The sequence below is a fragment of the Bufo gargarizans genome, chromosome 7, assembly GCF_014858855.1.
Source record: "Bufo gargarizans isolate SCDJY-AF-19 chromosome 7, ASM1485885v1, whole genome shotgun sequence".
In the NCBI taxonomy this organism is placed as follows: Eukaryota; Metazoa; Chordata; class Amphibia; order Anura; family Bufonidae; genus Bufo; species Bufo gargarizans.
Window position 1 is genome coordinate 201467739 of NC_058086.1, and position 14876 is coordinate 201482614.

Here is a 14876-nt window from a genome sequence, read left to right on the forward strand (position 1 = left end):
AACGGAGGCAAACTAATGCATTCTGAGCGGATCCATTCAGAATGCATTAGGGCAAAACTGATCCCTTTTGGACCGCTTGTGAGAGCCATGAACGGATCTCACAAACGGAAACCAAAACGCCAGTGTGAAAGTAGCCTCACAAAGCTAGAACCAGCCCTGTACCTCACCTGGATCCAAAGATCTCCCCATTCATTGCTCTGCTAGATTTATTTCAGGCTGGCAGCTTAGGGCGTGTGTCCTTTCTCAGGGGGTGTCTCCTTACTGCTGCAGCTTTCTCCCTATCACAGCTCAGGGGGGCATGTCCTTTCTGCTGTAGCTCTCTCCCTGTGCAGCTGCCACAGCTTCTTACAGTCGATATGGCGAGTGGCAGTTGAAGGATGGAACTGAGCATGTGCGTCCACCCCAGTGAAGTGGACAGAGAAACAAGCGAAAGCACAAACATCAGGTGGAGCTATATAGATTTTATAGAATAACTATGACCATACAAAATTTTGGATTACATACAATTATAAAAGTATTCAGGTGCAATTTTAAAAAACTTTGGTGGGACAACCCCTTTATCCCCTATCCATTAGATTGCCGGGGATCCAGAGCACTCATGAAAGCTGCCCGATGAGAACTACTTGAGTTTTTCCTCAGCAGACCCATGCCATAGAAGTGAATGGAGTAGCGGTCACATATGTGCACCACCGCTCCATTCTCATAGGGAGCTCCAGGGCCTCGGTTTTTGTGATCACTGGGGGTCCTAACTGGTGTACCACCTGCAATTAGACGCTTATCCTCTATCGTATGTATAGGGAATATGTGCTGTTAGTGGAATAGCCCCTATAAGTCATGGTATTCCTAGGAACATTGATGCCGCCACAACACAGCTGCATCCCCACTATGCTTAGGTGTCCCCTTTATAAAACATCTGGTTGACTTATGTCTCCCGCTTATCACTAGACATGTGACAGACTGGGCGCCACTTTTGTCACTCTTGGGACACATTTAGTAGGTCTGGTGCAGACCCTTTGATCAGGACCCTCGGCAGTAATTACAGTCTGCCACAATCCATCTCATTGACCAGGAAACAAAACCTTGTGGTGTTGCTGATTTACTACATCTCTCTTTTTGTTACAAACCAATAGTCCGAAAATTTTTTATTGTATTTTTTTATATAATTTACGCAATAGTTGCCAGTTTAAAATTGGAGTATTCAGCTTTTGCCCACAGCAAGGACCTTCTATGACCCCCTCAACATATTACTTATCTGGAAGACTACTGTATGTTCACCTTTATTGTTTCAATGTATCTAAAATATAAAAAAACAAAAAACAAATGAAAAGCCTTCGCTAAAACCTCTTACCGTTTTGTGTATACAGCTCCTATGCAGACCTAACTGAATGTGCTGTGGCTGATCCTGCGGCCCTGTGTTACTCCCTTCCCTCTACTCCCCCACGTCTCTAAGGCAAGGGATCAGACTAAAAAGGTTTTGTTTGCAGTCTGTAACCATAGCAACATACCGATCTGCATAGTAGCTGTATACATAAAACAGTCAGTAATTATTAATCCGGATTCAGGACTATTTACTTTAGTTTATAATTAATATTATTAAAGGGGTATTCCCATGTCAGACATTGATGGCATATCGCTAGGAGGTGGGACCTGCACCTACCCAGAACGGGCCCACCGAAGCGAACAGAGAGCAGACGTGCGTGCGCAGCCACTTTCTGTTCACCGCTATCGGAGTTCCAAAAATAGCGAGCCGTTGCTTGACTATGTTCAGCAGTCCCATAGTGGTCAATGGAGAGTTGGCTGAGCATGCGCGGTGCGCTGTTCATTCTCCGCTATGGGACTTCCGAAAATAGCCGAGCACGCCCATTCAGCTGTTTTCAGAACCCCCATAGCAATGAATGTAGGGCATGCCATGAATGATAGGTACACTCCCCTTTAAGGGATTGTCCAGGCTTTTACTATCAATATCAGATCGGCGGGGTGCCGGATGCCAGAGCCCCACCTTTTCACCGCTGCTATCTGTGGCAAAGACCATAGACCGTAGCAGCGGACAGGAAGAGAAACGACTCCATACAGCTGATCGGCGGGGGTGCCGACCGATCTGATATTGATGACCTATCCTGAGGATAGGTCATCAATAGCAAAAGCCCGGAAAACCCCTTTCACTTCGGGCGTCCCGTTTCTTAGCGCTATGCCGTCATTGTCTGAGATAGGAGTACCTCTTTAACGCATTACACTAGTACAATAATTGGTTGCAAAAATCTACATTCCCAGTGCTAGTGGCCATTCCAAGGATCTCCTTAAGTTTGAGGGGTTTTTTTCTGCATATCTGTGATGGAGTCAGTGCAGACACGTAATGTTTTATAGTCCTCAGGACTGTTACGCAGAGATGGACATGAGTTCTAGATAAGAAATAGGTGATGGAAATATAATGTAGACAATCCAGGACTATTAACAACAGGCCACCGACTCCCTCATTGCCGTATGATGTGATGTCTTGCCGCTAGCTTCATCTCAAAACTGGGCGCAGTGAACTGATCGCCGTCGCTTTATGGCATGCTGTGAGAAATCCTATGTGTCTGAGATACTGTATCTGGGCCACTACTCTAAATGTTCACCGCTATCGGCACTCCGTCTGTTTGAATGTGTCCAGGGTCGGCGTCCCGTAGATAATATAGAAGAAGGGATCGGCACTCACTGAATAGATGAGCTTATTCTTTTATTGTCACATAAATCAGCAAGGATGTGACGCGTTTCGGCTCAGGCACGAGACTTTTTCAAACATATCTAAAGGGGTTGTCGCCCATAGTCTGACTAGTTGTGGGGGGATCATTGGACTAGTTGATTGCTTTTTTGGGACTTTAGAAAAGCAGTGGTTGTTACCCAGCTTTTCCAGAAAAATACAAAACAAAAAGAATTTTGGACGACTGTAGGACTTTATTTTCTGGATATTGTTATTTTTGGTGGAAATTCAGTTTTTCGAACGCACACACTGCCTTCTTATTATAAAAGTATACTTGGCCACGGTTAAGTGCCACATACATACCATAGAGGTGAGGCAGCCCCTGTGGCTACCATGGGTCGCTTTAAGAGAGGGCGCCCAGGTTGGCAGGGGAAAAACAATCTTATGGTAGCCCGGTTGCTATAACTGTTCTTGAAATGAGGCCAAAAAATGTTAAAAGTGTTTGCAGACTCCAAACTTCCATATTAAGGAATTGCACTATGAGCAATTTCCCAAGGTAACATCATTATATTAAACACTTCCTTTAAAAATAGAATCAGTAGGGTAAAGTCCTTCAAGTCAGTAAAGTTCCACAAGGATATTTTTCCCAAGGATTTTTTAATATAGCCACAAGAAAGTGAATAATAACAGCATATAACCAAATAGTGGTTCCTCGTATAGCACCCGACCTAGGTTTCGCCAGTCAGCTTCGTCAGGGGTGATAAAGACTGACGCCCCTGACGAAGCTGACTGGCGAAACCTAGGCCGGGTGCTATACGAGGAACCACTATTTGGTTATATGCTTTTATTATTCACTTTCTTGTGGCTATATTAAAAAATCCTTGGGAAATATATCCTTGTGGAACTTCACTATTTTGCGCCAAATTTTCATTACAGCGGTTTGGATGTCCTTCGGTGCATCGACCCCTGAATTTTATTTGTGTGGCTGCATTGTGAAAAGCTTGGAAATCCGACATACCTTTGACCTGAGGGACCTCTATGTACTGGGCGGCGTGACCACCATTACCTAATCGCTTGAACTCTATGTGAATTTGACCCAAGTCACGTGGTGGATCTGCAGCGCCGATAAGTACCCTTCAACGTTTTGAGAGACTTTTCTGATTTTTATTCTATAAAGCTCTTCAAGTGTCAGTGGTGCTTACCCCTCAGCGTATTACATCCAGCAGGGTGCTCTCTTTTATAATGAAGCTCCCTTGCACACAGAACCGTGTCTGTTTTGTGGTCTGCAAACCACGGATCCACAAAATACAGATACCGTCTGTGTACTATTTGCGGTTTTTGCTGACCCATTGACTCTATTGTTCTATAATCTGCGTAAAGGGGGCATATGGATGTGGACAGTACACGTACGGTATCCGTATTGTGCGGATCGGTGGTTTACGGACCGCAAAACAGACACAGTTATGTGCATTAGGCTCTGTAACCAGGAAATATAACAGCCACCATCTTTGTAATATGCTTTAACAGTTTTTATTTTGTTTAGTTTTTTTCAGTGTTCTCTATTTTCATATCATTCTACATGGTGTAGTTTAGTTTATAACCTTCCATTGCTTCCGGAAACTGTCAACAAGCTGCTGTTGATGGATCCACTGTACTGCTGAGCGTATTAGTATTTAGTACTTTGAGTGCTTTTGTTTGGTGAATGGATCTGGATGATTAATGAAAGGTTTTCACTCTTTGTAGATGGCAGAAGGCCGACACTGCAAGGTGCACCTGTTGGACGACCGCAAGTTGGAGCTACTGGTGCAGGTACGGATCCCCACACGTTATCAGCTGGCGACATTATTTCTTCCTTTCACACTCAGACGGTCTTCCTTAGAAAAAGTAGAAGGATTGTCTGTCAGATTGTAAAACTTGTAGAATTAAACTCGGTTGTCCCGTGTCATAATCCTTTTTGCATAATGGAAAACCCTCCCTATCTGGCGAAAAACCGGCTATCTTTATAGAAAGACGAAGATTGAGATTTCCATCTGCTCTGCAAAACCGTCTGACCCCGAGACGGACTAGAAAGTGGTGCCAAGCAGGTGCCTGCAAGACACTGTCAGCCATGTCTCCTGTCCGCGGCTGGCGGTTTACTAGACATTAAAGAAAAAACATATCAATCTTTTATCTATCTATCTATCTACAGTTGAAACCATAAGTTTACATACTCTATATAAAAAAACACATCTGCAGGTTTTTCTCAATATCGGACATGAAATCAGAATAAACCTTTCCTGTTTTTGGTCAATTAGGATTACCATAATTATTAGCCAAATGCCAGAATAATGAGAGAGAGAGAATGTTTTAAGGCATTTTTATTACTTTCTGCAATGTCAAAAGCTTACATACACTAAGATTACTATGCCTTTAAATAATTCTGGACTGCCCATATGATGATGTTATGTGTTGGAAGCTTCTGTTAGGTTAATTAGAGACACACCTGTGGATGTATGTAAATGCACACCTGAACACACTGCTTCTTTGTGTAGCATCATGGGAAAGTCTAAAGAAATCAGCCAAGATATCAGGAAGAGAATTGTGGACTTGCACAAGTCTGGCTCAACCTTGGGTGCAATTTCAAGATACCTGAAGATACCTCGTTCATCTGTACAAACAAGATGGGAATGTCCAGCCATCATACCGCTCAGGAAGGAGACGGGTTCTGTGTCCCAGAGATGAATGTGCTTTGGTCCGACATGTGCATATCAACCCAAGAACAAAAGCAAAAGACCTGGTGAAGACGATGGCAGAAGCTGGTAAGATTGTGTCAGTATCCACAGTGAAACGAGTACTGTATCAACATGGGCTAAAAGGCCTCTCTGCCAGGAAGAAGCCATAACGCCAAAAGAAACATAAAAAAGGCAGATTAATGTTTGCAAATGCACACAGGAACAAAGACCTACATTTTTGGAGACATGTCCTGTGGTCTGCCGAAACTAAAATTGAACTTTTTGGCCATAATGACCATCGTTACGTTTGGAGGGAAAAGGGAAAAGCTTGTAAGCCTAAGAACACCATCCCAACTGTGAAACATGGGGGGCGGCAGCATCATGTTGTGGGGTTGTTTTGCTGCAGGAGGGACTGGTGCACTTCACAAAATGGATGGCATCATGAGGAAAGAAGATTATGTGGAAATACTGCAGCAACATCTCAAGACATCAGCCAGAAGTTTAAAGCTTGGACGGAAATGGGTCTTCCAAATGGACAATGACCCGAAGCATACTGCCAAACTGGTTACAAAGTGGCTTAAGGAATTGCCCGCGGGCATATCATATTCCCTGGGGGTAGTAATAGAGGGGCTTGGTATCAGTATGCTAGTCCCATCTCGAATATCTCCAAAGATCTTACCCCTTTTGAATCTTTGTCTTCAATATACTCCACCTACACACCTTGTGTCTTTGGTCTACGGGCTACTTCAGGAGAGCGGAGGTTCCCTATCTTCCCTACCATTTGTGTTGGCTTGGGAGAAAAAGCTGGGAAGATCTTTCTCTTCGGAGCAGTGGATGAAAGCATTTACCTTATCACATAGGGCGTCCATTAGCTGCAATATACAGGAGAAGAATTTCAAGGTCATGTCCAGATGGTACAGAACCCCAGCACTCCTACACTCTTTTTACCCCACATGTTCAGATCTATGTTGGCACCGCAACAAGGAGGTGGGCTCAATGTCCCATATATGGTGGCAGTGTACCCATTTGACTTTCTTTTGGATAGCCTTGAATGATCTGCATGATCAGGTGAGCGGTAGCTCGGTGCGGTGGACCCTTGAAGGGGCAATATTGTTTATGCTCCCTAGGGCCCATTTCTGTTCTAAAAGGCAGACTTTTAAGATTTTTTCTGCAGACCGCACGCCTGGTCATACCTAGTTACTGGAAGTCACCCCACACATTAGGGACTGGTTAAACACTCTTGAACAGATCCGCAGAATGGAGGAGCTGTCAGCGGAAGATGAGGGAACAGATGAGAAATATATCAAGACTTGGACCCCTTGGATTTTATTTAAAGGATCCCAAGCAATCCAAAAGTGGCTAGATCTTGTCTATACATAGAAGAAACACAGTATACCTAAATTTGCACCCTTCCCTTCCCTCTCCTTTTTGCCTTCCCCTTAAGATTGCATGTTCGCTAATATTGCCTATATCTCACATAAAAAATGTGTTATTTTAGATGTCTTGAAAACAGTTTGCGATTGACAATGCTATTTGATTTCGCATGGACTTAGTCCAATTAATTGTATTCATGTCAATAAAAGTAATTTAACAACAAAGTCAATGTTTTGGAGCGGCCATCACAAAGCCCTGATCTCAATCCTATTGAAAATTTATGGGCAAAGCTGAAAAGGCAGCAAGGCGACCAACAAACATGGCTCAGTTACACCTGTTTTGTCAGGAGGAATGGGCCCAAATTCCGACCAACTATTGTGAGAAGCTTGTGGAGGGATATCCAAAATGTTTGACCCAAGTCATACAGTTTAAGGGCAATGGTACCAAATATTAATCAAATGTATGTAAACTTTCGACATTGCAGAAAGTAATAAAAATGGCCTAAAACATTCTGGGCCAGATTTATCATGACTCTGACGCTCACTCCACTTTCACATATGGCTAAAGTCAGTTTTAGCCAAGTCAGATTTATGATCGGCTCTTTAAGACTTTAATAAATGTGGTTTGACGGTAGCAGTTTATCCGTCAGTAAGCAGCTTTACAAAAGTCGCACGTCTTTACGAAAAAGTCGCATGTTCTATTAAAAAGTCGCATAAGACAAGCATGACTTTTTTATGACTTTTTAAATAGTCGCAATAGTAAATCTGTCTAGAAATTTACTTACATAAGAAAACACGCCCACTTCCAGAAAGCTGGCGAGCATAGTGCAGAGCCAATAAAAGTTGCAAATTTGTGCGCAGTTTAAGCGATTGCGCAAAAATTTGCGACTTTTTCACTCCATTATTCTGACTTGAGCTAATGATAAATCTGGCCCTCTCTCTCTCTCTCTCTCTCTCTCTCATTATTCTGGCATTTGGCAAATAATAATAATAATTATGGTAATCCTAATTGACCAAAAACAGGAAAGGTTTATTCTGATTTCATGTCAGATATTGAAAAAAACCTGCAGATGTGTCTTTTTATATAGTGTTTGTAAACTTCTGGTTTCAACTGTATCTATCTATAAATCTATCCATCCATCTCATATCTCTCTCTCTCTCTCTCTCTCTCTGTCTCTCTCTCCCTCTATTTTATTATTTCCTTGTATTAGAAGAGGTAATTTCCTATTAAAATATGAAAACATCTCTTAGATGCCTGATACCTGTTTTTTATTTCGCTGTTGCAGCCGAAGCTGTTGTCCCGTGAGCTGCTGGACCTGGTGGGCTCACACTTCAATCTGAAGGAGAAGGAATATTTTGGGATTTCATTCATGGACGACACGTAAGTAGCTCAAATCGCTCTCTGCTCCCCTGCCTGGTTATGGAGAGACATATTCCTCACTCCTGAATTGCTGCATCAACCGCTCAACTTTTAAAAAGCTCAAGGAGGGACAACAGCCTCAGCACAGCACACACTGCGCCAAGTGTTCCCACTAAGCCATGTCTCTTAGGCGTTGTCCGGATCCGGCGTGTACTCCACTTGCCGGAATTACACGCCGGATCCGGAAAAACGCAAGTGTACTGAAAGCATTTGAAGACGGATCCGTCTTCAAAATGCTTTCAGTGTTACTATGGCAGCCAGGACGCTATTAAAGTCCTGGTTGCCATAGTAGGAGCGGGGAGCGGGGGAGCGGTATACTTACAGTCCGCGCGGCTCCCGGGGCGCTCCAGAGTGACGTCAGAGCGCCCCATGCGCATGGATGACGTGTCCATGCGATCACGTGATCCATGCGCTTGGGGCGCCCTGACGTCACTCTGGAGCGCCCCGAGAGCTGCACGGACGGTAAGTATGCTGCTCCCCCGCTCCCCGCTACACTTTACCATGGCTGCCAGGACTTTAGCGTCCCGGCAGCCATGGTAACCATTGAGAAAAAGCTAAACGTCGGATCCGGCAATGCGCCGAAACGACGTTTAGCTTAAGGCCGTATCCGGATCAATGCCTTTCAATGGGCATTCATTCCGGATCCGGCCTTGCGGCAAGTCTTCAGGATTTTTGGCCGGAGCAAAAAGCGCAGCATGCTGCGGTATTTTCTCTGGCCAAAAAACGTTCCGTTCCGGAACTGAAGACATCCTGATGCATCCTGAACGGATTTCACTCCATTCAGAATGCATTAGGATAAAACTGATCAGGATTCTTCCGGCATAGAGCCCCGACGACGGAACTCTATGCCCGAAGAAAAGAACGCAGGTGTGAAAGAGCCCTAAGTCCGCCCAATGCCCGCCTGTACATGCCCAATCCCACCCACAGTGCTGCCAACCAGAATTTTTCTTTTTACTGGACAACTTTTCCCAAAATCACAGACATCCAGCATTTTTTACGTACAAACTGGAAAACCATAATGAATGACATAGATTATAAGTATTACATGTCTATAGCTCAATATACTGATAACACCTCATCACCAGCATTTACTGTGAGCTGTAAATTGATGATAATTACCACCAAAATAATCTATTCAACCACCACCTGCCTCAAAAAAAAAAATTCACTGACACAAAAAGCGGCTGTCCCGAAATTTCTGAACGGTTGGCAACCATGCCCACCCAGCCTCCTTAGTGCCTTCCCATGGTAAGGGCGGGTTCACATTGGTGTTATGGAATTTCGTTAAAGGGTCTGTTATAATAGAGTTATAACGGAATTCTAGGACAGAATGCAAAACGGAAGCCTTTAAGAGGCATTGCTTTTTGCTCCGTCCTAATACCTTTCTATGGGAACAAAAAACGGTTCCGTTATACATGATGGAAAAAATAGTCCTGGCGTTTTGCATTCCATCCTAGAATTCCGTTATATTCCGTTATTAACTTATAACTCTGTTATAACGGAACCTATAACAGAGTTCAGTAATGCCAATGTGAACCCACCTTATTATTGCCTCCACATTGTAGTGATGCCCCCTTAGTTCCCTCTTCACAGTAAAATATTTGCTTAGTGTCCCCTTACAGTAGTGCTGTCCCGTTAGTGCCCTCTAACAGTAGTGTTGCTTTCTTACAATAATGCTGCCCCTTTAGTGCCCACCTTACTGAAACACTACCACCTTAGTGCCCCCTTATAATAATATTGCCCCCGTAGTAACCCCCTTACAGTTGTGCTGACCCCTTAGTGCCCCCCTTACATTAGTGTTGCCCCCTAGTGCCCTCCTTACAATATTGTCACCCCGTTAGTACCCCCCTCATAGTACTGCTGCCCCCTTGTGCCCTCCTTACAGTACTGAAGCTCCTTAGTGTGAATAAAATGTAAAAAATAAATACTCGCCTAGTCCCGTTCCCCTGATGAACAGAGCACAGTCTGCCCTCCTTAGCAGCAGGCGCCATGGGGTGATATCATCATGGCTCCTGCTGGGAGAACATCGGCAGGGGAATGGTGGAGCAGGAAGATGATGCCTCGCTGCTTCCCCATTGCCTTCAACTGTATCCGGGTTCTCAGGATGCAGATACAGTTGAAATTGGGACATACATCCGCCGTCCAGTTACTGCAGGACAGCCTCCGAAATTCAGGACTGTCCCGCCAGATTCAGGATGATTGGGAGGTATGTTGCTATATATCTACACAGGTGTCTGGGAAAGCTGAGCGACAGCCCCTGCGGTACTTTCTGTTTATCCAGAATCCTATAATCCAGAAAACCTTGGCTGCCCGACACTGAGCGCCTATAACTGTGCATACCCAATGGAAGCGTTTACTTACTCATTAATCTTTTAAGTCGGAAATCATTGAATTACATAAAAAATCTGATTAACGAGAATCTCGATGAACTTCTAAGGAAATTATTCATTACCGTTAGTCTGTAGAATGATTTATACCGCGCTCCCAGCTCTGCTACATATGAAATTTTCTTGGTCCGTTATTAATTATTAATGAGGCCAACATGATGTTATCTATGAATAGAAGGGGATGAATCTATTAGCAGCGGTTCATATGTAAAGTAACCTTCCCATAATTACAGATCTGAATAATTGAATAGAAATTAATGGGGGCCGGGGGGGCGGCTCATACCCGCCTTGCTTGTAGATCATACCCGCCATTTCCTGCCATTCATGGTGTTGGCCTTGGCAGCAGAAATCCCCCGCCATAGACTGGTTTGTGCCGTGAAGCGTAATCTGTCATGTACACTACACTGCGCTATTGTTTGGGGAGAGATTTGTAGTCTTGATAAACTAAATTCTAAGCGATATTCTGGGCTTGAGGGACCCATTCTACAAACAGCTCATATTTTTTCTGATGTCGAAATGGCTGGGACGTGACATGAGCTATGGTGCCTGTTAGTAAAGGGATGATATTTAAAGGGACTGAACAGAACCACTTCATTTTATTAGGGATTATATTATGAGCAATTGCCTTATGTAATATCGTTAGTCCAAGTGACTATAGAGACGGGGCATGCAGCTATCATAGTGAGAAGGAGTGGCACCGAACTGTATCGCCATAGCACTGCCATAGATGCTTCCTCCACTAGGGGGAGCTCACTGCATGCAGATTTATAAATGGTTGTCCCAAGATCGACACTTATCACCTATCCATAGGACAGGTGAGAAATGTCTGATCGCTAGGGGTTTCAGCAGGACCCCCACTGATCACAAACATTTGCGGTGGTCGAGCATGTGTGTTGTCGCTCCATTCAAAGTCTATCTCTGTCAGCACTATAACAGGGGCGTGCTCTTAAAGGGGTATTCCTATCTGAGACAATGGGTGCATATTGCTAGGATATGTCCCCATCGTCTGATAGGTGCGGGTCCCACCTTTGGGACCCACACCTATATCAAGAACGGAGGCGGGAAGGTGGTGGCTGGAGGACCCCAGAATTCCCCAGGTCCGGCCACCACCAAGCGCTCTCCCCGTAGTAGACAATGGGAGCGCACAGCGCTTGCGCAGCCTCCACTCCCATTCATCTCCATGGGGCCAACGGAAATAGCCGAGCCAGCGCTTGGCTATTTTCAGCGGCCCCAGATAAATAAATGGAGGGCGGCTCCGCATGCTGGGGGGGGGGGTTATTTTTAGGGGTTGGAGCACCCCTTTAACTAGAAGTCAGGTATAAGTTCAGCCGCATACTTAGAGATGTTGTAATTTAGTCATCTGCTGACATCTAGGCAGGTGTGTGAGACCACGTCTGTAGAGTCTGACCTTCACCGCTTTCCTCCTGCAGGGGTCAGTACGCCTGGCTGCAGTTAGATCAGAGAGTGCTGGACCACGACCTGCCAAAGAAATCTGGCCCCGTCACCCTGTATTTTATTGTAAGGTATGTTTCTTCTTGTTTCTATTTTTGAGGGAGAGCTCAGTGCATGCAGATGTTACAGCTTCCATTGAGTCCAATGGTAACCGTAGGAATTCCTAAGCATTGAGCTCCCCCTAATGGAGGCTGCAGGAAGCTAATTGTATCATGTGCTATGTGAAGGGAATGTGAGCTGTATGGGGAGATCTATCAGCATATTACTGCCAGTTGTCCCATGTAAATACATTGATAAATATGGTGTTCAGAATGAGCGCCAACTTTACAGTATGAACCATCCCTTCTGTCTATACATTATCTATCATTTCTTCTTTCTTTCTTTTTCCTCCTCTCTCTATCTTTCTTTTCCTTCCTTCTTTCTTTAAGTTTTTTCCTTCTTTCTTAAATTTTTCTTCTTTCTTTCTTTTTCCCCCTCTCTTTCAGTTTTTTTACTTCTTTCTTTAATTTTTCTTTCTTCCTTCCTTTCTTTATTTCCCCCTCTCTCTGTCTTTCTTTTCCTTCCTTCTTTCTTTAAGTTTTTTCCTTCTTTCTTTCTTTCTTTCTTTCTTTTCCTTCGTTCTTTCTTTAAGTTTTTCACTTCTTTCTTTCTTTCTTTCATTTTTCTTTCTATCTTTCTTTCATTCTTTATTTTCCCCCTCTCTCTTTCTTTTCCTTCCTTCTTTCTTTAAGTTTTTTCCTTCTTTCATTTTCCTTCTTTCTTAGTTTCTTTCTTTCTTCTTTCTTTTCCCCTCTCTCTTTCTTTCTTTTCCTTCCTTTCTTTAAGTTTTTCCTTCTTTCTTTCTTTCATTTTTCTTCTTTCTTTCTTTCTTTTCCCCCCTCTCTCTTTCAATCTTTCAGTTTTTTACTTCTTTCTTTATTTCATTTTTCTTCTTTCTTTCTTTCTTTTCTTTCTTTCTTTCTTTCTTCCCCCCCCTCTCTCTCTCTCTCTCTTTCTTTCATTTTTCCCCTCTTCTTCTCTCTCTCTCTCTCTCCCACTTTCTCACTCCCGGGGGTTCACATGGTTAAGAACTTCCATAAGTTTTGGTATTATTTCTGACAGTTTTTGACCAGCAGGGTGCGCTGTACCCCCATTCCCCCCAGTGAGACGAGGAGCACTTTGCCTTTCTCATGTTGTCTGCCGGACACGACGTGTTGTGGGTGTTAGCGGCTAACCATTGTATTGTAGTCCTATGATGCCGGCTTAGTCAGCACGATGAGCACATGAACACCCTGTGAACTGGGTCAGAAGGTTTATGCAGTCGCACTGGATAGAAGCTGCAATCACCATTTCATTACCTTATAAATTATTATAGCTATTCCTCACATAAGGACAGAGAACGATGACTAGATTCATTTTCTTGTGAATGTGCCATAAATATATCCAAGGTGGTAATATGGCTTTAAAGGGGTTCTCCGGGCATTTCATCCAATTACCCTATGATGCTAACCAGTGGCGGGATGTTGTAAATCAGCACAGACAGAATCACAGCAGAGAATATCACTCCTCCTTTAATCAATGGTCAGCCATGACCACATTGAAGATGATGACAATGTTAAAGGGTTAATTCCCATCTCAGACATCACCATGCAATACAGAGGCACCTTAATTACTTCATTAGGAACTGTGTAATGCTTTATTTCCCCCCAGCGCTTAAGTGACTCCCCCGTGGCTAAACATGGCCACTTTTGTAACGGGTGCCAAAATAACGACCCCTATAATTTCGGAATGGGGTGGGGGGTAATGAGAAAAACTAATCTCTAATCACTGGGCTATTCAAGGGAGTGGCGCTCATAAGTGGAGGTAAGCAGATTTGAAAGTTTTATCAGATGACAGGTCTTCTTAAAAATGAAAACCTGATCCCAGGGTTTCTAATGCTGGGACTCCAAGTGATCATCTGTAATCAGCAGCAGAACCTGTTAGCAGGTGTTCAATTTCCCAACAGTGCCCCAACAGGAGAAATGAAGTATTACACAGTTATCTCAGAATTCACTTACTAGACAACCCCTTTAAAGACAGACCCTTCTGCTTATCCTTTGTACCTGAAAGATCACCTAGGATGACCAAGTCCTGGGACTGCTCCTAGAGGTACCTTTACACGAGCCGATTATCGTGTAAATTATCGTTAAATCGAGCAAAAAGTGCACAATTATCAAGCAGTGTAACGACAGAGCAACCACCACCATCAGGAGGTACCTTTAGTAGTAATAATAGGTCAGCTTTATGCTGACCAGAGATGCTATAATGGCGTCCTTTGCGTATAGGTTCCTCTAATAAATCGTGTTTCGGAGCTTGTTACCGTGATGCCTAGAACGTGTGGTATAAATTAATGGAAAGTGACGTCTCCTCCAGAGCGATACAATTCACGGCGGAGCAGCATGTGGTGCCTCGTGGTATTGAAGTTATTCTCCTGGAGAGGAGGGATAATAAAGACCTTGTTATTCTTCTTCACAATGTTGGACACGGAGGACCGAGGCTCTCTTCTACAAGCTCCTTAGTGACTGGCGACCGATGAGCGGGCAGAAAAGGCTTCAATGCAATGAATTCTTCCCGCAGAGACTTTGAGGATCTGAGTTCGTATTTAAGACATAAGAGGGATGAGATCAAAATAGAATAAAAATTTTCCTTTTTTTTAATTACTTCCCCCACTGATAAGATGTGGCACAGCTGAGACCCCCAGCAATCAGTCGGATCGGTCTGTTGGGGACTCAGCAGCAAGTGTTCAGTTTCCCTGCAGTGCCACCACAGGAGAAATGAAGCATTACACTGCTCCTAATGAAGTCAGTAGGGTGGCTGTGTAATGTATGTTGGGTC

At 43.9% G+C, this 14876-nt stretch overlaps 1 protein-coding gene across 2 annotated transcripts in view; it reads left to right on the forward strand.

Moving 5' to 3' along the window:
* The window catches only part of FRMD4B (FERM domain containing 4B), a 211638-nt gene that overhangs the window by 76847 nt on the left and 119915 nt on the right, over positions 1–14876 (forward strand). For both annotated transcript variants that reach the window (XM_044301976.1, XM_044301975.1), the window contains exons 2-4: positions 4424–4489; positions 8051–8145; positions 12002–12094. In XM_044301976.1, the coding sequence (XP_044157911.1) occupies positions 4424–4489; positions 8051–8145; positions 12002–12094 (254 nt within the window). The remainder of the gene's footprint in view (positions 1–4423; positions 4490–8050; positions 8146–12001; positions 12095–14876) is intronic.